The sequence below is a fragment of the Fusarium musae genome, chromosome 1, assembly GCF_019915245.1.
Source record: "Fusarium musae strain F31 chromosome 1, whole genome shotgun sequence".
Lineage (NCBI taxonomy): Eukaryota > Fungi > Ascomycota > Sordariomycetes > Hypocreales > Nectriaceae > Fusarium > Fusarium musae.
Window position 1 is genome coordinate 2,014,751 of NC_058387.1, and position 22,560 is coordinate 2,037,310.

Sequence of the window (22,560 nt, forward strand, 5' to 3'; positions counted from 1 at the left end):
TGGAGGAGTCTCGATTGTTGCTTCATTTGGCCGAGCGCTTGACACGCCTAGTCATGTGATAGGCCAGCACAAAGACTTCGGGGGCACAGTCAAGGTTGCATAATCAGTTGTGCACGGATTCATTAAATTTACCATCATCAGTTTGAAAAATAAGCAGCGCTTCAATCGCAAGGTAGATTTTGTGCTTAGTTTATTTGGCACATACAATATGTTTTTCGTTATCTTGAAAAAATAATGGTGAGAAGGCATGCATTGGCATTGATGCGCCTCCGTAATATCAATGATGTCTTTATGCAAGCTAACCATGTCTTTCAACCCTTTGGTCTCTGAACATCTATCTGTGGCGTCGACGACCCGAAACCACAGCCTATAAGTATTGGCAAGGGGGCATATAAAGAGCCTTGGTATCACAGCGACGAAGTTATCCCTATCCCAAACTAGGAATCATCAATTCAAGATTGAAATAGAAATTTTCATTTGATTGAGCGATTCGTAAGCCACGAGCCAATCTCCCAATGTGAACGCATCTAAAAAAAGTTCCCAGAAGCAAATGCCCATCATTATGTCGCAAAAGTTACGACAACAGTTTCCATCGTTTTTTTATATAAAGTGAATCATTGATTGGTGTTTTGTTGCCTCGCCAGGCTTGGATATCATTGTCCGAAATCGGTCGTGACTCTGTCATTGTCGGGGAGGCGTTATTAGCTACGAGAATTAGCAAAATGCTTCTGTATTTCGTCGCACCTGGATAGCCTACAGGATGCAAGTTATCAAACTTACAACTTGTTAGGAGCAGCAGCATTGGTTGTTGGCCACTGGTAACCAGCAGCGTCGCTGAACTTATAACCGTAAGAGGAGGTGAAGTCGTCCAGAACGGCAGGGCCACGAGAACCTATTAACAATGTAAGTAAAACTCAGCAAGCCTCGCGTTAGAAACATACCGTAAGGGTATTCCATGGGAATAATCTCCTTGTTGTCATCAAGATAGTGGAGGAGAGGGGTGAAGATGCGCCAACTGGCGTCGAGCTCGTCGTCACGGACAAAGTTGGACTGGTCACCCTTCAAGCAGTCAAGGACAAGCGACTCGTATGCCTCAGGGATTTTGAGGTCGGAGAATCGTCGTCGGTAGGTGAGATCCAGCTCGGTAACAACAGTTTGCATGCTGAGACCAGGCAGCTTAGAGTTCATCTTGATATAGACACTCTCATTGGGCTGAATGCGCATAACAAGCTCGTTTCGGGGAATGTCCTTAAAGATACCCGATGTGACGTCCTTGAACTGGATTCGAATCTCGGTCTTCTGCTCATTGAGAGCCTTTCCGGCCTTCATAATGAAAGGCACGCCGTCCCAGCGCTCGTTCTTGATGTAAGCAACGAGTGCACAGAACGTAGGGCATCTCGAGTCCTTGGGGACAGTGTCGTCCTCACGGTAGGCGGGCTTACTACCGTCAAGAGACTTGCCGTACTGACCAATGATGACGTTCTTGGGTTCAATGGCTGGAATGGCACGGAGAACGCGAACCTTTTCATCGCGGATGTCCTCGGCGTTGAAAGAGATGGGCCTCTCCATAGCCAACAGAGTAAGGACCTGGAGGAGATGGTTCTGCATGACATCACGAACGATACCGAACTCATCAAAGTAACCACCGCGACCCTCGGTACCAAAGGGCTCCTTGAAGGTGATCTGGACGTTGTCGATGTGGTGTCGGTTCCATGTAGCGCCGAGGAAAGAGTTGCCAAATCTGAGAATCAGAATGTTCTTGACCATCTCCTTGCCAAGGTAGTGGTCAATTCGGAACAGCTCCTGCTCGTTCCAATCAGGCTCGAGTGACTTTTGAAGCTCCCGGGAGCTGGCAAGATCCTTGCCAAAGGGCTTCTCAACCTGTGGGGATGGTTAGCCAACCTTTGCCATGACGAGGATGCTTTCACTCACAATCACACGCGCGACACCGTTCTTGGGGTAGCAAATCTTCTTCAGATGCTGTGAAACAATGGTGAAGACACTGGGGGGCAGCGCCATGTAGAAAAGACGGTGGTTCTCGGGGCGGCCCTGCTCAACCTCCTGGAGGTGCTGCTCCAAACCCTGGAACGACTCATCCTTGTCGTACTGACCGGAGACGTAGGTGCAAAGCCCGGCGAACTCTTCGAGTTGCTGCTCAGTCTCCTTTGTGGGTGTCTTTATGTATGACTTGATGCGTCGAATGTATTCATCGTGATCCATCTTGGTGCGGGCATATCCGACAATCTTGACATCCTTGGGCAGGAACTGGTTTCGATACTGAGGCCGTGTTAGTCGAGAGAAGAGCGCTCTGCCGAATGGACAGTTCACTTACAAGACCGAAAAGCGCAGGGTACTATCATGCAGCAAAATCAAACATGTTAGCACAAGCACATCGGTATGTGAGGGGCAGTTGGGGGAGCTCCCCACCGTCTTCTTTTTCGCCAGATCACCAGAAGCGCCGAGCACGACGATTGTCGTGTTCTGCTTGAGCTCCATGCATCTAGAGGAGAAACTGTATCAGCAAAGAGGTTTTTTTTTTTTTTTTTTAACACTTGTGTTGTTCAGACATTGAGGCGTGAGGACACGCGATCGTATCGCAAAACGCTCAGCTCAGCGCGAGCATGATAGCTCGCAGCTAAAGCGCAAAGTCATGGTGGGGGTTTTTGAAAGTTGATGGTTGAGGGGAGTACCTACGGATCCATTGTTGAGGTTCAAGTATGGACTGGGGAACGAGATACAACACAGAAGGGAATGAGGATGAGCTGTACAAGACAAAGGGGACAGTGGAGGAAGTATGAGAGAGATCTGGAAGATGGAAATGGAAACGGAAAAGGTGACGAGGTTTTGGGGCCTGGCCAGGAAGGTTTTATGACGACGGGAGCGTCCAATGCCCGCCGCAGACCTGAGCACAGCAGCTGGGGAAGCTAAGGTAAGAATCCAAATCCATCCACCTTCATCGATAGGTGGGATCCCTGCGTGAGCGATGGGGCTATGATGCAGTCGGCTCCCTAAAATCCAGAAGTGAAAGTCCCTAAAAAAAAGAGTGGGTGGATAAAAGAGTGTACATAGGTCCGTCTTGACGTGGAGGTATTCACCTAACAATGTCTTGACTGGATCCGGTGATCAGGAAGCCATGATGATGAACTTTGAATTGGTTATAGTCATGGATGTGTACTATTATGTGTGATGTCCTTGCGAGGGCATCACTCATAGGTATGCACAGGTAGATAAATAAGGAGGTAGGTAGCTGTCTGTTCGTCTTGCGTAGCATAGCACAGATGTACCACCCAGCGGCGATTCTATCTCCGGACTCATCACAAACTACTAACTACACCTACCTACCTAAATAACTTCTATTTTGCCTAAATTTTGCCTACCTTACCTATTTACACTTATGGAGTCTTTTTGAACTGACACTGAGCCCATCAAATCTTCTCGCCCGGGCCAATTGCTTCAAGCGCAAGCGGTCGAATCGTTTCCGTGCTTTCGGGGCCATGCTACGCAACTCAATTGTCTGACTGGATCTGTCGCGGAGTTGACGTATGTATGGTGTTTCCACACACCTCAACCAAGCAACCTCTCTGTGTTTGCTTGTCTCAGCAATACGTTACCAATATTCTTAAGTATCAGCTCTTTCCTCCCATCTCATGCCATTTTGTGATTCATGACCAGGCCCGCATCAACACAATGGCAACCGTTGATAGGACACCCAGACTTGTCCATTACACAGTTATGTGCCGTGAGCATGACGAAGCATGATGCTTCTCCAACTAAACAATCCGACTTCTTTGTCAGCTTATCCGGCACCCCGGGCATTGATCCCTCACCGAGTCCTGTCCGTCCTGGCTTCGGCGGCGGTGGCGGTCCCTGGATTGCCAAACCAGCGAGCCGCCCAAGCCTAGGTATTCTGCCGCTCCCCCAACAGGGAGGGACACAACAAGGCCCACTGGATCTAGGTACTAACAATCTGATTATCAAGACATTGGGGTGTCGGTGTTGTTCCCGTCTTTCACACACGGAGCGTCGTCCGTTACACGATGCCACTGCCGATTCCGGAAAGTGTAATAGGCATTCTCCTGTTGCTAATCTTGGAGTAAATAGATCAGTAAGGCTCACTAATAAAAGATGACGCTCAGATAGTGAACCCCCCAACTGAATCTCGTAATCCGGCGGCAAGCACGTAGATCAAAATCCGGCCTCGCGGCGCAACCGCGGTGTCTCAGGATCTTCTCCATAGTTGTTAGTGATGGAAGTCTGTGACATGCAGCGCTTCGACTTGCCAGACAGATCCACCGGAAGACCCCTGGTCCCAGATAGTATGTATCACCTCGACTGAGCAACGCCCAAGGTCTGCAAGCCCCAAGAAACAATCTTAGGCAGTCAAATTAAACTCCGATCATCAGATAACCGGCCAAGAATCCGAATCTGTTCTCTGGCACTCCTGCCCGTAAAGGGCCAACTATTGATGAATCGTTCACTCAGTAATTACTAGGTATATAAGATGTTGACAATAATGTATAGGCCAAATACAATGTGGTTCAAGAGTCTAGGCGTACTCGGTAGATAGCCGTTGGCATACCAGTTATATTACATCCTACTCTTCACTCAACATAAAATAAAAAAGAACTCACATGTACAAAATGGTGAGCTCCATCAATATCTTCGATGAGCTCATATTGACCTGCCTTGCTCGGACACCAAATTCCGAATCAGTTCGGTACCAGGATCCACGACCGCCAACTCGGCCCCCTCTCTCCCCGGTGTCGGCTTTAACTAACTAGACCCCATACCTTCACCAAGAAATCATTGGGGCGGAAAAGGTGAATGAAGGAAATGTTTCCATGCAACTTCTAATCAAAAAGTCTGCTTAATCAAAGGTACGTAGTCAGCTGTCTTGAGGGAATTTATGACATGGTACTTGAAATATATTCTACCCAGCCGCGAGAGTCAACAACATTGTTGAGATTCTCGTGTCAACGTGCCACTTGAGATCTGGAGAGAGCTTCAAATGATGGTTGGCGTCCAGGTCCAGGCCTATCAAGGCTCAAGCTGGATCTATTGCCACTGGGAACCTCAACGCTACGTCCATACGTAAGGACAATTTACAAAACGATGATCATGGAAATACTGGCGTCACTTTCACCGGTTAAGAATTGTAGAAAAAAGTGTTTTACAGACACAATTGAACCTTCAGATTCATGTCCGTCATCCAGGATCAGCCCTGAGTATTTTCCTCCTGGGTTGATGGTTTAATAAACTGCCTTACTAAGGCATCTATCTGTCTGCAAAAAAAAAAAAAAAAAAAAAAACAGAAGATCAAAATCGTGAATGCACTAGCCACAGCAGCCACTTGTTATCCGCCGCAAGTGGTTAAGCACGTGATTTCTAGGGTTGGCCAGGAAAGTGCGATTGGCGCACCCTCCCCACTCCACAGATCAATCACCAAACACGCACCTCACCAACGCGAAGGTCTTTCGTTCAAACAATCAGCTATCTACTAACCGCAGGTTGTTTGAGAGGACGGAAGTCATACCACAGTCAAGATGCCTTCAGAAGCCGGTCACCGACGTGAGTTTATCCCGCCCGCCAGAGAAGTGACGAGCATACACACCGACTGGGCTCGGCTCGCAAATTTGGAAATCTGAATATCGATGAATCTGTTGCTAACTTTGCCTATAGTATACGTCAAGTGAGTAAACCCTCCTGTCAGCCAGTCTATCACGCATGCGATGTGAGAAGGATGTACTTGCCCAGACAAGTGCGCACTCTTCAGATTTTCGATATCGACATATTCCGCGAAACCACGGCACGAACACAACGAGCGATGGAATTTTGGACTGACGATTTTGGTTTAGGGGACGTCACCTGAGCTACCAGCGCTCTCGTCACACCACCCGCCCTGCTACCAGCCTGATCAAGATTGAGGGTGTTGATGACACCAACGCCGCCAAGTACGTTAACATGAGAGGAATGTTCCCAGCAGGTCTGGATACTGACATTCGTGATAGCTTCTATCTCGGCAAGAAGGTTGCTTTCGTCTACCGGGGCCAGAAGGAGATCCGCGGTACCAAGATCCGCGTGATCTGGGGCAAGGTCACCCGACCACACGGTAATTAATACTCGGCCCGGTGAACGACGACATGAACAATCATCTAACTTGTCTCTGCAGGAAACTCCGGCGTGGTCCGCGCCAAGTTCACCTCCCCCCTTCCCACCAAGTCTTTCGGTGCTTCCGTTCGTGTCATGTTGTACCCTTCGTCGATATAAAAAAAGGGCTTCGGGCTGGAGTTGGTAGTGAGGGCGGTTCTCATTTGGCTGCATTGGTCGAGGCAAGGATAAAACATACGGCCTTGCTTTGAGGCATTGAATTCAAAAAAGACGTCAAATCCCAACCCCCGAAAAGGCTCTGCACACCTGAGCACCTTCGTCTTGATGATATAACTTCATTCCCCTTTCATGAAACGGTTGGCGGAACTCGATCTCGCCCAGGGCAGTCCACTGGGAGGGGCTTCAGCGATGGAATACTTTTTGGTGGTTGGGATTCGGGACCGGTGTTCGACTACGGTCGTGAATAGGGTATAAGCGAATCATTGATGAATGCCAGGTCCAGGGCCTCTATTACGGCAGTACACAGCGTTCCTGAAAGCTGGATTGTGATTTGACTCGTGCGGGGAAGTTTTGAGCCATGGTCGGCGTCTTATGATGAATCGGAAACTGCTTTTGAAAACAACACTTCACAACAACCTTTGATGGCTCAACTCGTTCCACATCCAACGGCTACAGACTCGGATACCAGCGTCGGGTTGCCTCCATGTGTCCTATGTTATGTGATATGCTACCGTATTGTTCGTAATATGCCATAACTTGTGACCGAATTCCACTTGCCTACTGCTTCTACCCACCTGCTAACCATGGTCACATTGTATATCCACGTGAAACAGCAGAGGCCCATGATCCAGATGCTTCCGCCAGATGCTTCCGCCAGATGTGGCTCGGCCAATGTACTAAAGGTAAACTCGGAAACCCACACAACTCGTTATTGTCACACAACCTCAGTCATGCTCGAGCGAAGTATATCACCATTGAAAGATAATTACTGCAATGCTTAAAGATTTGAGAAGCGTTGGACACGCTGTAGAGGGGAGTGAAAGCGAATACAAACCCGGAATCCTTGGTCAACGACGTTCAGTTGAACATTCTATGTTCAAGACTCGTACTCGTACTACCCAGCAACATGTAGCGAACCTCGCATGTAGGCGAGAGCGGCTCGACCAGTCATCTTGTATTGTCTGCATGGGGAGCTTGTAAGCTCTAGGAGAACCAGACGTAAGAAAACTGTATATTCACAACCCAACTCATTCTAAACTCTCCTTCCATTATCGCGAAGCTGAACATTTGGCAACACCGTCGTGAGTAGAGTTTAGAGTTCAGGTAACCGAGGTATGAATGATATGTTCGGAAAGAGGAAAGGAATTTTTGTATCATGATATCAACCCAAGTATCAATATCAAGGGCCTAGTGCAGCAGTTTCACGGCATAGGATAACACATATACGAAATGCAAGAGCTGTGATATCAAATATTAACCAGTCATTCGCCGCCACAATATCCCGTGAGGGCAGATCCAATTACCTTCCACTGACAGATGCATTGGAACTTGGCGGTGGTCGGATCAACCTGTGTAAGTTAAAGCCCTACACTGTTCCCGTTCTCGGGAAACAAGTTGCCAGGGCGAAACCGTTGCCGTTGAAACGGGACGGGCTGGATAGAGAGTAGCCGTGATTAATGGAAAGCACTCCGAGTGTATAGAGGTCATGCAACTACTGTTTCCTCCACGAACGGCGTATTTTTGACGTTCCAACCTGGAGGATGGCTGTCGTTGGGCCAGCCGGCCAGCCAGCAAGATCAAAATCATATGCATGATAACTGCAGCTTGAGTCACTCGGGCATGATTTCTGGATTCTGGAGGCGAGCCAAGCAAAGCAAGAACCAAACTCAGTATCATCAAGTAGCAAGAAGGATCCTTTGGCCTGTCTAGATAACGGCGCATTATGCATTATGTTGTAGCCCAGCCGGAAAAGCCGGCCAACCATGGGAATTGTGTTTGGCCAATACTCCGTACACCTAGGTATTTTGAGTTCAAGGCATTGTGTTCAACGTCGAATGTCTCGGAACAAATAATCAAGGTTCAAATCCTATCACTCCTCGTTAGCAAGTGTGTTTCACTGGGCGGAGATGATGGGTGATAATAAACAGGGCAGACGAGAGTAGAATCGCGTCTATGTTCCAATATCAGCTCTACTATCATCAGGTCCTGAGATCTAGCCGCGACCTATGATAAGCCGCCGCTCTATTTTAGCTTCACGAAAACTCAACTTGGATCGTCTCAACTTGTGTTTTTGTTTTAGCGTCTATTTTGCAGACCCTATCTTAAAACGTGTCCCATTTGTTAGAAACACCAATTCCATGTCACAGGATGGGCAATTTGACAATAGCAGAAAGCCATACATGCAGTCCAGGTCTTCGCCTTCAGGCCTCCCTCAAAATCTGTTGGACTGGGGTATCATACCTGGGGGGGTTGGAGGGATCAAGAGTCCGGCAAGCTGACTTGTTAGCAAGAAATCTATCAACTCGTGGAGGGTTGGTAGGTAGGGTGTCGTCTTTGTAGCCAAGCAACTAAACGAGCTTGGATCTTGTGTCTTATTCGCTGGGGCTTTGCATAAAGACTGACAGCAAGTTTTTCACAAAAATAGCGTTTGTGCAGTGTCCACAAGCCGAGTTGGACAAAGGGCCGATCAGAAGGAAGCATCGAGATTCAAAATGGGAACCCTCGATGTGGCTGAGCTTGCACCCGACATAGGTAATAAGTATCGGTACCACACCGTACCATATCATGCTGGATCTATGCGCCATGTTCAAGAGACAACACCAGAGATGGTGTGTGGGTGCCACTAACACGAGATAAAACAGGGGCGAGACAACCATCGACAACGTCAAGATGACCTGGGAATTGCTGAGAGAGGCCTATAACAGGCAGTGGTTAGTTGCTAGGGCTCCATTCCTAGCTCCCCAACCTCCCCTGCCTTCCAAGAGCCTGTGCTGTCGACCGACCGACCGACCACCTTTTCCTGCCCAACTCTAGGTCCTTACTTGTAGTGCTCCCCTTTGTTGTGCTGCATTGCACCTTGGCTCGCACCACAGCTACAGCTCAACTCAGAGCGGACAAAAATGCATCTGATCAGGTATTCATGCACAAACACGGAGCCTCAGAAGTCAAGACGTGGCATGGCATCAATAGCGCCATTCAGATGCCCATGATGGCTCTTGGCTTTAGTCGGTCGAGACCAACTTTCCGCAAATACAATAAACTACTAACGTTAGAGTGCGTACTCTATACAGAGTGGGATACCTGGCGGGATGGTACCGTCCAGTGTCTATTGGAGGAGCCATTGAGTTTAATGGCTTAGCCTCCAGCTTACGACGATTACATACAGTGAAAACCATAAAAGCCAACATCATCAGCTACACAGGGTGGTAACTGAATTATTAGCCTCGAATGAGAATTCAAGGTACCGAACTTTGGGGCAAGCGGTTGCAACTCTGCAGCTATTATTCTCCCCCATTGGGCCACAAAGCTCCTGTATCCTCGCAAATGGTAAGCAACAGATGCAGATGCAGATGTACTGTATGTAGAGAGCCCGTATGCATGTCGTGGCCGTCACTGCAGCAGTAGCCGGGAAGGAAGAGGAAACGACGCGTCATGACCTGGTGATCCGGTGTGTCTCGATACTCTCCGAGTATGGCCTAGGGAGGGCCTCTCTACCCAAGGTAGGCTCTCTCGTCTTCAAAGGTGCTGCTTGAGATCTGATACCAACAGTTTCGGCAGTCATAGAGGCTCCATGTTGTAATGTTGAAGTTGTACGCGTATGCAATCGCCTCCAACTGGCCCTAGTCTGTGTATCAATTGTTCATCTATACCAATATCGGTGTGGTGTTGAGCACCAAATTTTTCCTTTGGCTGGTCTTCATAATGGAGCCGGCGAATACGGAAGCTGCGACGAAGCCGATTCCTACCAACTTAAACACGAACATCCCATCCCGACCGATGGGAAGGTGCCCTACTATCAGACCTTAACAGAAGCATATCACCTCACTTAAAGACCTCTTGGCCTCTACGTAGTTTCCCCTCATTCTTCCTAAAAAGCTTCCTCACTCTTCACCAAGCAAAGTCCTCGCATCCTCACTCTCGCTTCTCTGCCTGCTCTTGGTTGTCTTTCGTTTACTGGCTTTGCGCTGAAGCTATTATCGATTCGAACCCATATACAGGGGCAGATTGCCATTCAATATCCTATCAAGAACCTACCTACCTACCTAGACATCTCACCTGCGCATTCATGAGTAATCGATCAACGAGCAGGATCCCACTGTTAATCAACGCTTCCTCCTACGACTTCGACTGCACATCGGCCATCCCCAGATTTCCAACAAACTGCATCTGGCTTCGCGGTATTAGCTCGATATCCAGTCGAATCCCCAGGCCGGCTTAAACAACAATCTTCACTGCCCCCGGCCTCTGAGAAATTTCCAACTCCGTTCCGTCACCTTTTTAGTGACTCGACAACACGCGAGGCCCACTATCGACTGGACCCCTGTCCATCAAAAGCGAGCACTATTAAGAGTCTCAGCAGCAAGCCACTCCGGACGATTCTTCCGATCAGTTTCAACGTGGCACGGCTCATTCTCCCCTGAACTTCACGCCAGCCGACACTAGAAATTTTCTAATTAATAGTGACGTCAAGAAAGCAGAAGGAAAAAGGAAACCAAACAAGTAGTCTGCCAGGCCCAACGCAAGCACTTACGAAGCACTGGACTTGTTCGAAGATCCCTTCTCCGACGGATACCCCAGCAAAGTGATAAAAAAAGATCAATCAAAGACGAAAGGGGATAAGCTCCATACTCAGGCACTGCCAAAGAAACAACAAGCAGACCAAAAAAGCGGCAGTCACTTTACGAGGATCAGCCCCCAGCAGGCATTAGCATCAAAACGCACCCGGCGCCGCTCTAGCTTGCATTCGAACACGGCCTGATAAAGAAAATAGCGATTCGCTTTCCCACATCCCGGTCAAATTTTATTGGACTGTCACGGCCAGTGACAAGGGCAAGAACTCAGTGCCTTTCTACGGATATTCATCACATCGTTCTCTTGCGCTGCTGTCCGGTTGTTCAAAATTAAAGTACCAGTCCAGGCCAAGACCACAGCACCAACGAATGATCACATCGTCCCGCGTACGGAGTCAGAGACACCCGCAGCCACCAGCGACACATCACACCTCTCACCTCACTTTGGCGTGCAGAGCACGGTATCATCGCCTTGTCTCCTTAGCCACTCGTTCTTCATAAATCCTGTCGTACCTAGCTCTTCTCTTGCAGTGCAGGCGCCCGCCCACGAGCCATCCCCACCCCTTCACTAAGTACCTATCTACTGGGATCTTTTCCGATACGATACGTACCCCCAAACTCCGACGCAACCGGGCCACACTATTGCTCGAAAGCCCAGCCTCTCATCACAGCCTTTTACGCCAGCAACTCTTAATAAATCTCCACTCCCAATATATTCGTCCCTGGATCCACGATAATTCCTGCTCTTCCTTGCTAGTAGCCGTTTGGTCTGGTTTCGGTCTTTTCTCCCCGACCCCGTTGCTCCTTGCAATCTCCAGTTTCTTATCCACAATCCCCATCGCATCGGTCGATTGCCTGCAACTCTCCACCCGCCTTATCACGCTGAGCCTCTAATCGCCCAGCCAGGGCCTTTCTGAGATCCATTGCGGCCAAGCACCATATCAAATAAAACAGTCGTCCCCCCAAGCGCCGTGACTATGGCTACCTCCACTGAACAATATCGCCAATATCCGCCGCCGCCGTCGAATTATCCGGTGCAGGATCATCAGCAGCAGCAATATCAACAGACTGCCCCTGTCTCGCCGCGCAAAGGTTCGCAGAATCCGCCAGCGCACAACCGAACCTTCAGCTTTCATTCTCAAAAGTCGCATAAGAGTTCTGGTAGCAAGGACTTGCAAGAAACCCACGCCGAGAAGGAAGCGAAGCGTTTACATAGCAAAGCGGATCCTACGTTAGCCATAAGCGAAGCAGAGCCATGTATGTTAGGACATCTCCTGAGTCTACAGCAGGAAGTTGAGATCACCTGCTAATACTGCAATAGCTGCCATCGCTGCGATGATGACCGAGTCGAGTTTTGCCCCTCTGCGGTCCATGCAACACAAGGATGCCTTTGGCAACTCTATCGGTGGGTAGACTCGCTAGCATAGACAACATGACACCACTGACAACTCATAGCGGATCCCGACAAATCGAACCCGACTCGAAACAGATGGGAGCGCCCATTAGACACTATCCGTAGTTTCGAGGCCGCCATCGATGGTGGTTACTCACGCAAGTCTCTCTATCGAGCGGGTAAGTAAGATGTCTTGCATCAGATCAACTTATTAACACCGCACAGAAACGGACTCACAAGCCAACTGGAACAGGCGGAATAGTTCTTATAACAGTCAACCTCGCTTCCCTCGCGACAACTACTACAACAATCGCCCCGTTTCCTTTAGACCGGAGAACCAGTTTGAGAATGGCTCTACCCGAAGCAACTATTTCGATGGGCAAGCTTATAGCAATGGCATTGGCACTGGTCCATCTCGGCAACGGATGTCTAGAATGCAGTCAGAGCCACAGTACCAGAGCGGCCACGATCAGAATATCTATCCTCTCCCCCACAAGGACCGATCATACGAGACGGTGACTTCTGCTGCGGGTAGTGGCAATTCGGATCACGCAGGGTATCAGACAGACCCTACGAGCAGCGACAACAGCTCAATCGATCGGACGATGCCGACTAAGCGCCGCGAGCCATTCAATGAGTATGCGTCCGGCTCATATCAGCCTCAGCAGCCATACCAGTCACGCCCTTGGCCAGCATCTGGTTCTGGGGTGAACAATGAGGGACAACCTCAAGCACCACCACCTTCGCATTCACAACCTCCTATGACACAGGGTCAGGCCTCGATTCCACCGCAGAAACAGAAGAATACCCTTTTAAGGAGGACATCAACTCAACAGTCAACCCACCAACCTCAACAAGCAGCTGGCGGAGACAAGCGCAAGAGTTGGTTTTCTCGTAGGTTCAGCAAAAACTCTTGAAGAACCGACGGCTCAGGAATGACTATCAACGTTTGAAACGCACACGAAACAAGCTTTATTATGCAACTACTTTCATTTGTCGATACCCGTTTTCTTTTGTATTCAACGTCGAATGGCACGATCGAACAGTACTTGAAGCGCCTGTACTATTCAACGGATTTTGTGATGGACCCCTGGAGTATGCTGTCATACCTCGTGATTCGTCCCTCTTGTAGGGCAGAGCAGCAGATACTGTTTAACTTGGGTCAGATTGGTTTACAGTTGTGACGATACGGTTTGTTTTTCCCTGTGGAATAAGGCGAAGCACGAGTTTTGTTACGGGATGGTACATTAGCAAACGGAACTGTACGAGGCGTTGGCAGGTTAGGCCTTGTGTAGCCAACCCTTTTGAGGGGATCCTTGAGGAGCAGGGCAGAGGATGGATCTACCACCACGATCATCATTAATTATACTCACAATCAAGACGTACATAGCATATACACGTGGCTGTAGAGGTCATCCAGACATGATGGTCGGCCCAAGGTAGCGAGGCATGGCCATGAAGATGACGTGAGAAAATAATTGAGACGGTTACCCCTGAGACTCTCGTCTGGCCGGATAGAAATTTATGAAAGAGTGAATCAACTTTTATTGATGACGGTGCGTCTACTTGTCCTTCTTGCTCTCTGGCTTTTGTTTGTCCGACTGGTCCTCTTTCATAGCTACGATAATGTATCCCACCAGGACGACATTGGCCAAGACAGCAGCTAAACCACCAGCAAGAGAAGAGTTTCCTGTTTGTGATTAGTCTCGATGATGACACGTCCGGGTGAAAAGATATACCACGAAAGACGGTATTAACAGTGAGGAAATAGGAACCAATGGGGACCACGATCATGGCGAAAGTGAATGCTAGAAGCTTGTAGATGACTTGGCTGTCAAAATTATCAGTCAAGATCGATGTGCTCGACGTAGTGTAGTGCAGTGAACAAGATGAGATAGGTGGCAATAATGGCGGTTTGAATAAGGTGGATAGATAGAAAACTTACCTGGGAACGGCAGGAGAAGTACTAGAATGCTCATCGACGGGATCATCCTTATCGAGGAAGGTCTTTTCAGTAGCAACGATGCGTCGAGTGGCCATTTTGAAAGTGTACGAGACGAGTGTTAAGCACGGTATCGCCTTGAGTGCGCTGCGGTCGAGCTGAGGATACTATTGAGCTGTGAAGGTTAGAGGTGGGTCCTCACTTGCACGTGCGACAAACATAGGTAAGGTACCTAGTTAGGAGATGCACGGGCACCTAATTAAGAAGCACTTAACACGAGATGATCAACGCGCGCCATCGGATAGGAAATGTAGAATTCTTTGTTCTCACAATAAGCTGAGATCCATAAAGAAAATCTTCAGTCGTATAATTACCAATCCAACCAGACCATCCTTGTTTTTCTTCCCTGACTGATTCAATTGACTCCTTACAACCTTTCTCTCTCACTTTACGACACTGACGCGAAGCTGAATTTTCACGTGACTTCGTGATGCAGTCGATGCGGGTCGCGTTAGAGATTTGAGTGCACTTCAAAAAATCTCCACCTTCACTCGCTAACTTCACGCCCCTCCAGGATTTTGGATTGGGATCCTCCTGGAACTCGCAAGCTCCATCATCTCTGGCTCTCCGACTTTAAACTCGTCTTTCTTGATTTCTTCTTCTTTTCTATTAAGCATTCTCCTTGATGATACCGGTCTGCCACTTTCATCCAGTGCTCTGTTTTTTGTTGGCCGAACGATAAGAAGGGCAGAGAAGAACAGACCAAACGCTCAATCCGTTCAATTGCAGTGGCAGCCCCCGCCCTAGACGATCCAAAGCACTGCTAGCCTCGATATTTACTCCTATTGTTTCGTATGCTCATAATAATTCACCAACAATTATAATGGCACGAAGCTCCTCACCCTTGCCAATCCGGCATTCAAACGCTCTACCTCGCACCCCATCGCTCGCTCGCGATATAATAGCCATTGACGACGCCGACGAAATAACGGACACAATTCCCTGCTCTCCGTCCGCCTTTTTTCGTGATCGAGATACTACAACACAGCCCACACAAGTCCTTCAGAAACCCGGACTTGCACCGATGCGAAGCTCCTCTCCTGCAAGCAGCATTGTGGAAGTTCCTGCATCGTCGCCCTTCCAACAACCTAAAAAGCCTACATCTCTGGGTAACACTCTTGGTAGCAGAGTTGCCCCTCTCGGTACCTTTTTTCGTCCTCCACAACGGCCTCCTCCTGCAATGACCAACAAGCGACCGGCTGTTGAGCCTATCAATCTCATCTCGGACGATGAGGACGACCTCACACCTCCCCGTGGCGATATTCGACCGACAACGTTTAAGGCACAGATCTCGGCATTCGCGTACAATCCTGAACTAGAGAGCTCGGAAAAGACCATCAAGAACAAACTCCGACAGATTTATGATGTTTTTGGAGAAAGAGTGCCCTCGCACAAGGCCAAGGAGGCTTTGAGTGCATGCAAAAACGATCTCACAGAAGCAATAGATTATCTCGAAAAACAAATGCGTCAGCCCAAACAGCCGGCGCCCAACCCTAAACCTGGCAGACGTCTGATTAGCAAGGCGGCTCTCCAATCGTCAGCGGCAGCAAGCCGGGCCAACTCCCGCTCACGCACAGCATCCCTCAGCCCTATAAAGAAACCCCGACGGCGACTAGTACAAGGTCTCCGAAAGGCCTCGATCCCTTCGTCTCCGGCATTCCCGTCATCTCCCCCCGCCCATGCCTCAAGCGACGATCCGCTAATTATTGACCTTGTCGACGATCGGCAGGAGGATACGTATCAGGCAGAGGCATCGCCAGAGCCTTCAAACGATGAGGATGATCGGGTGCTGACTTGCCTCAACACAAGCACTGTTCAAGAACTGGCTGCCATGACAGGCATGAAGGAAGAGCAACTTGCTTGCATGATCGAGAAGCGACCTTTTGATGACATCTCCAAGGCTAGGCGTGTCACCGTCGGTAAAAAGCCTGGCGCCCGAAAGGCTTCCAAAGTCAGCATTGGAGAGAATGTTGTGGAAGCAGTCGAGGTCTTTATTGACGCAGTTGCCGCGATCGACAATGTTGTCGGCAAGTGTGACCGCGATGCAAAAAATATCAGACAACAGCTTGATACCTGGGACATCGATACATTCGGGCATAGCAAGCGAGAGCGAAGCCAAAACTCGGACGATCTGCCTCCAACCCCTACAAGCATCAGCGCGCCCAGATACGTGCGCCCACCCATTGCCCAACAGCCCAAGTACATGGATGGGCATTGTCAGATGAAACCTTTCCAGATTGTAGGCCTGAATTGGATGTCCCTCCTCTACCAGTTTAAGATAGGCTGTATCCTTGCCGATGAGATGGGGCTGGGCAAGACTTGTCAAGTCATTTCACTCATTTGCCACCTTGTTCAGGATTATGAGGAGAGCAAAGGGGGGAGAGGGACCCGACCTTGGCCCAATCTCATCGTCGTTCCCCCAAGTACTTACAACAACTGGCTAGGAGAATTTGAGAAATTTGCTCCAGACCTCTCGGTGATCGGATACCGAGGCTCTCAGGCAGAGCGAGCCGAGATCGCATATGAGATCGAACATGATCCTGAAGCCTTCCACGTCGTGCTTGCAACATACTCACAGATTAACAACGACGCGGATATCGAGGCTATGCAGTCTATTGGGATGCACACTGCCATTTTTGATGAAGGCCACAAGATGAAAAACCCAGAGACCAAGATATACAAAGATCTTCGCCGTATTCATGCATCATGGAAAATGCTCCTCACAGGTATGTTGCCTCTGGTCTTGTCATGGGCGCTTTTGCTAATGTTGTATAGGAACTCCTGTTCAGAACAATTTGTTGGAGATGACCTCACTCCTCAATTTCATAAACCCCGATATCTTCAATGGCTGCATGCAACACATTCAGTACATCTTTAGCCAAAAGGTCACTATCAGAGACGTTTCAAACGGTGCTTTTCTGTACAGTGAGCGTGTTAAGCGAGCCAGAACTATCTTGGAGCCGTTCATCCTTCAGCGTCGAAAAGATCAAGTTTTGTCAGATATGCCTTCCAAGATCTGTAGTGTCGTCCGCTGCGACATGGACGAGAACCAGAAGCAAGTGTATGCCGAGTACGAGGAGATGTTCAAGCTTGAGCCGTCCAAGCGCGTCGCAAAAGTCCGTGGCCGTGGAAATGACCAGAACAATTGCTGGATGCAGCTTCGAAAGGCGGCACTCCACCCGCTCCTTTTCAGGCGTCATTTTGATGACGACAAGGTTGGGAAGATGGCTCGAATCCTGATGGATAGCGTTTCTCAGGATGAACTCCGTCAACCCGACATAAAGCATCTCATCCAAGAACTCAAGGATTCTTCAGATTTTGGACTTCACCTCTGGTGTCGTGACTACCCAGGCCTTCTCGGAAGGTTCGACATCCCTCCAGAGACTGAGATGGACAGCGGAAAGGTGAGGAAACTTCTCCAGCTCATCAATCAGTATCAGGAGAACGGTGACCGAGTCCTTGTGTTTAGCAAGTTTTCTCGCGTCATTGAGCTGCTGCAAGAAGTGCTCGATCAGCAGAATATTCGGCATCAAGTCTTGATGGGGAGCACCCATGTTGTGGAGAGACAGACGCTGATCGACGAGTTCAATGATGACCCGGATATTCCAGTGTTCCTGCTCACAACCGGAGCAGGTGGCACAGGTATCAACCTCACGGCTGCAAACAAGGTCATCATCTTTGACCAGTCGGACAACCCTCAAGATGACATCCAGGCCGAGAACAGAGCCCATCGGCTTGGTCAGAAGCGTGAAGTCGAAATCATTAGACTTATCGCTTCCAACACTATCGAGGAGCTCATCTACAAAGCTTGTCAGAAGAAGATCGAGCTCGCGAACAAGGTCACTGGTGCTGTGACTGACGAAGATCCCGGTGTGACAGAACAGACCCTCGAGACAGAAGTCCGCAAGATGCTCATGGAGGAACAAATGACGCCTCCTTAGGAAGGGGGAATGTCCTCCTGAGCAATTGTCCAAAAGCCCGCATCTTTCCCTACACATCCATATATCGGTGTCACATTTTTCTCAGCGATCTACCTCTACTGTAAGAACTTGATTCTCTGCGCTGCATAGCAGAGCGGTTTGTGTATCAACCTCGTTGGCTTTTGCGTTACACTTTACGGTTTGCTTGAACGGCTCATGCCTTGCCTTCCTCCCAGCATCGTCGCCCCATAATCATGGTGGTCTCGTGTGTCGAGGCACAGCGGTCCTTTTTTTCTCTTCTTTTTTTTCAGAGCGCTATAGAGGGTTTGTACGGTTTACTCATAATACTTTTACGAACTTCATGGCATGGCAGGAAGCAAGGGGTGTACAAGACGGATTGCTACAGTTTCTAGACGGTCATGGTATTGCTGACTGACGTATTACCATGATTTCGCATAAGACCATAGATAAATCATCAGAGCATAACGGATGCTCCAGGAGATTAAATGAAACTCATATCACATGAAACTGCACTATCATTGCATTAGGTAGATTGATTAATCTGGTTTCATTCAACAGACATTCATAAAAAGGAGAATATCTAATTTCAATTCGGCATCAACAATAAACAACCTTCACGGCGTTACCTAGCAACAGCTGTAACCCCCGGTCACGGCCCGTCGCCGCCCGTCCCATCCACGGGCCCGGGCGCACGCTAAATGTGAGAGATCGAACAACGAAAGAAGGATAGAAGACGACAATGAACAGACCCTGAAGTCACCTACCAAATGTGCAATAAAATCCGACGTCCAAGTCCTAGTTACTCTATTGCCTATATAGGTAGGTAGACTACGCAGTATCTAAACACACCTAGGTAAGGTACAGATGTTTTTCACATTGCCACCAATTTTCAATTCACCAAGATCTGCTAATTACTCCTGATGTGCATTTGTTTCCCAACCAGCCACCCAAACTGTCCGACTCAACAATCAAGTCCAAGCTCGGAATTCCAAGTCTGACCTCGTGGTGTGAAACGTACAAACGGACTTGGGATGATGAAAATTGGGACAAGTACCAAGTCTCATGTATATTGATGCCCGATTCGATGGTCTGTTCGTGATTTCCGGAGAGACCGTGCGCCTGGTCCATGAGGAATGCGGGATGGGCGATAGGCGACGCACGATGTACCATGGAGGGATGGAAATGCGGGTGAAGAATGCTCCAGCGAGCTGAAGAGATGTTCTCGTACTGGCCCAGTTTGCTTCATTCCCCTCCCCAGTGCCTGAACGTCGATCTCGTTATGATCTATCAGAGCTGTAATCTTTTGATAGGATTTCTTGATAAGCCAGCCACGATAACGGTATTGGACCAATATGTGGAGGCTGGCGCACGCAATATTGAACCCTGATGGAGACCGTGATGGTATGTCCGAGAACCCTGTGTTCGGATTCACTACGACCTAGAGTAGCCAGGATGCGCAGGGGACACCACCGGTAGGCAACATTAAGTGAAATGTGGAACTTTTGATGTCCCATTGTAGATTCTTGATATCTTCTATAGTACCAGATTCCGACTCTCGACCCAAAAACCAAAAACAAAGAAAAAAAAGCAAATGTGAAACTGAATAGCACGCATTCACGCGTGGGGATATCATTACAAAGCGTGGAAGAAAATATCTAACTCCAAGGGCAGCCCATGGCCCATGTTATGTCCTGTAGACCTCTTTTCTTTGTGCTCGCTACCGATGATGCTCGGCCGAGACTTGCGCTAAAGATCAAATGTATAAAATCATGTACAAGAAAATATTCTGGGAGATCCAATTGGAGTTGCTTAGTGTCCTGGTCGTGACTTGAGACCGATGTCACCATTGAGCAACAACGTCTTCCAGCGGCGGTCGACAGCGTGACGATCGCGGCCGAGATTTCGGGCGCAGTCTTGCCATTCCGCCTTTGACAATCTAAGCTTCTCTAGCACGATTTCAATGAGAATGCGATCGTCCTCGGCGCTCCAGTCCTCTTCATCTGAGGAGTCTTCTTCTCCAATAAGATGTCCGCCTTGTCGAAGATGCATGTTGTGGAAGTCGGAACGGTCAAGACCTAGAGGCAGCTGCTCAGGGGCGATGCGCGTGCGCTTTGGCGTTGAGGGCGCGGCTTGCTTGATTGAGCGGCGCGATGGTGACTCGCTGCCAGACTCACTCGCTGATGAATAGCGTTCCGCCTCCTCGTCGGCAGTACGGCGCCTCTTGTTAAGAGCACGCGGTGCCGCACGCTTGGTTACCTTCTTCGGACCAACTGGCTCGCGGCGTTGTGGGCGTGGACGGAGGCGCAACTTCAGGGGAGGTGCTGCATGGGCGAGCGGTGGAGTTGGTAATTGAGCGAGCGAAGGAGTCGGGCGAGAATTGGTAATAATAGGCGCGGGTGTTGATAGTAGTGATTGGAGCGAGCGACAGGTGGTCATGATATTGGCGAAAGATGCGTGCGACGAGAAAGCCGGAGGGCTGGCAGGAGGCGAGAAAAGAGAAGGTTGCAGTCGAGAGTGAATTGAGTGCGACGCATCGCAAGGCAGCGCGGACGGAAGCAGCATGGTAACGAGCTTCGATTATTTGGTGACAAATAACAAATATGCGGAATGTGATCGCGGCGACGATTGTTGTTGCTTGGTGCAAAAGGCGACGGGTGAAGCGGTGGTTGGCGTGTGGTGCGATTGCGGCTGGGATAGACGACGCGGCCAGGCGCAAAGGTATGGCGGGCAGTTTTTTTGACGATGCTTGTAAGTGCGCGCGCGAGGTTGGTGAGGTGAAGGGTAGAGTGGATTGGGGAATAAAAAGGCTGCGATGCGACTATTAAGAAAGTCAATACTGCAAACGATATGGTGTTTGTCTGTTTGTGTTTGTGTTGATGTTGTTGTAGGGAGAAAGTGAGTCTGTTGTCGGAGTGAAGAGCAGGAAATGCGGTGGTTGTGGTGGGAATTGGAATGAACGGGGGGTTGGTCAGGCAAGTGGCATTGGAATGGGATGGGAAGGGGCAGGGGACGCAGTGGCCTAATATGGATCTGGATGAGGTGTGGTGTGGAAGTTAGCGAGAACTTAGAAGGACCTTGGACCGGGGTCCAGAGAAGGAGGGTCCCAGGTCCCACCTACTGTCGGGGTCGTTGGGTGAAGCCGCGCACCCAGAGGAAGGAGCCACCAGCAGGCGACAAGTACCCTCTGGGCCTGTCTCGGGGTGCAGATACAGTGCAGACGCCCGGCCGGCAACGTGGACCCTCCCGTGAGTTTTGAGTCGGTTCGCGCCCGTTTTTGCGGCAGCGGTAAAGTTAACTTGTGTACCTACCTTATTAGCTGTCTACCAAAGAAGTGACTGTGAGGTAGATACTTACTTTGCTGCCTGCCGTAGGTACCGTGGCAAGTGTCAAGGACCCCGTGCACGACCTGATCGCCAATACCCAGGACAAATGTTCGTTGACGAAGTATTTTGGGCTTGGAATATCCACATAGAACCCTCCCGAGCACTCCGCCTCGAGGTGTTGGGAATCAATCGGACATGGAAGCCCACCTACCTACCTTACCTAGGGGACAAGGGTGTCCAGGGGTGCAGGTGCACACGCACGTACATACTGATCGCTGCTTCCGGGTAAGGTAGTCACGATGGATTTTTACAACGGTGCAGAGAAGGAACGAGAGATCCATGTTTCTCGCACATGATACATGTTTCTTTGCAGGTGAGGCATATGTTCTGCATGTAGACCCTTGCTAGAGCGCTGCACTGTACAGATACGGAATCGACCAAGCGTTGGTGGATGTCCAGTTGGACCAAGACACTTGAGACATCCTGGACAGCCTCGATCTTTGTCTCAGTACTACTGTGCACTCTCTTCTTGACCGGAAGCATCAGGACATTTCCATGATATGGCACAAGATGACATATGTCTTTTTCTTCCCCTTCCTATCCTTTTCGATTGACCTCTAATCTTACATGTGTGTTGCTTCGGGAGATATCATGCTCCGCATCTAACTAGGATGATACTATCGAATAATGCATCCCTCTCTACAACCCTTCAGCTTCAAGATCAATACAGTCAATGGTGCCATAGGGTAGAAAGTAGGCCCCCTTCTTGCCAACCCTTTATCTGTGCCGTCTATTGGAGAGATTATTGCCTTTCCTAACGTCGTTTCAACAGTTCTGACATCAACCGCCCTGCATGTTCGTCCCCATGTTTCTCCCTCTGTTTGACCAAAAAGCAATAAACCTTCATCCATCCCTTCCCTGTGATCATGCACGAAATAGCCAGGACATCCAAGACAGTCAAGACAAGCAGATGTAGATCATTTTGTCACTGCAGCTGAATTTG

General features: G+C 49.3%; 6 protein-coding genes across 6 annotated transcripts; 3 read left to right on the top strand and 3 right to left on the bottom strand.

Annotated features, from left to right (window-relative positions):
• Positions 1-776: 776 nt before the first annotated feature.
• J7337_000613 (uncharacterized protein) lies at positions 777-2,702 on the bottom strand (the record flags this gene model as incomplete). Its single annotated transcript, XM_044818361.1, has 6 exons — positions 777-892; positions 942-1,881; positions 1,933-2,277; positions 2,333-2,353; positions 2,428-2,500; positions 2,695-2,702. 6 exons carry the CDS (start codon positions 2,700-2,702, stop codon positions 777-779), a joined length of 1,503 nt encoding a protein of 500 aa, XP_044686063.1.
• A 2,841-nt stretch (positions 2,703-5,543) lies between these two features.
• J7337_000614 (uncharacterized protein) lies at positions 5,544-6,267 on the top strand (the record flags this gene model as incomplete). The annotated part of the gene is made up of 4 exons (XM_044818362.1): positions 5,544-5,568; positions 5,680-5,689; positions 5,856-6,109; positions 6,170-6,267. 4 exons carry the CDS (start codon positions 5,544-5,546, stop codon positions 6,265-6,267), a joined length of 387 nt encoding a protein of 128 aa, XP_044686064.1.
• Positions 6,268-11,875: 5,608 nt separating this feature from the next.
• J7337_000615 (uncharacterized protein) lies at positions 11,876-13,208 on the top strand (the record flags this gene model as incomplete). The annotated part of the gene is made up of 4 exons (XM_044818363.1): positions 11,876-12,155; positions 12,220-12,303; positions 12,354-12,470; positions 12,517-13,208. The coding sequence occupies 4 exons, from the start codon at positions 11,876-11,878 to the stop codon at positions 13,206-13,208; spliced, it is 1,173 nt and encodes a 390-aa protein (XP_044686065.1).
• A 645-nt stretch (positions 13,209-13,853) lies between these two features.
• Positions 13,854-14,331, bottom strand: VMA21 (vacuolar ATPase assembly integral membrane protein vma21; the record flags this gene model as incomplete). Its single annotated transcript, XM_044818364.1, has 3 exons — positions 13,854-13,981; positions 14,031-14,122; positions 14,237-14,331. 3 exons carry the CDS (start codon positions 14,329-14,331, stop codon positions 13,854-13,856), a joined length of 315 nt encoding a protein of 104 aa, XP_044686066.1.
• A 986-nt stretch (positions 14,332-15,317) lies between these two features.
• J7337_000617 (uncharacterized protein) lies at positions 15,318-18,234 on the top strand (the record flags this gene model as incomplete). Its single annotated transcript, XM_044818365.1, has 2 exons — positions 15,318-17,019; positions 17,069-18,234. The coding sequence occupies 2 exons, from the start codon at positions 15,318-15,320 to the stop codon at positions 18,232-18,234; spliced, it is 2,868 nt and encodes a 955-aa protein (XP_044686067.1).
• Positions 18,235-20,043: 1,809 nt separating this feature from the next.
• J7337_000618 (uncharacterized protein) lies at positions 20,044-20,670 on the bottom strand (the record flags this gene model as incomplete). The annotated part of the gene is made up of 1 exon (XM_044818366.1): positions 20,044-20,670. One exon carries the CDS (start codon positions 20,668-20,670, stop codon positions 20,044-20,046), a length of 627 nt encoding a protein of 208 aa, XP_044686068.1.
• Between the last annotated feature and the right edge of the window lie 1,890 nt (positions 20,671-22,560).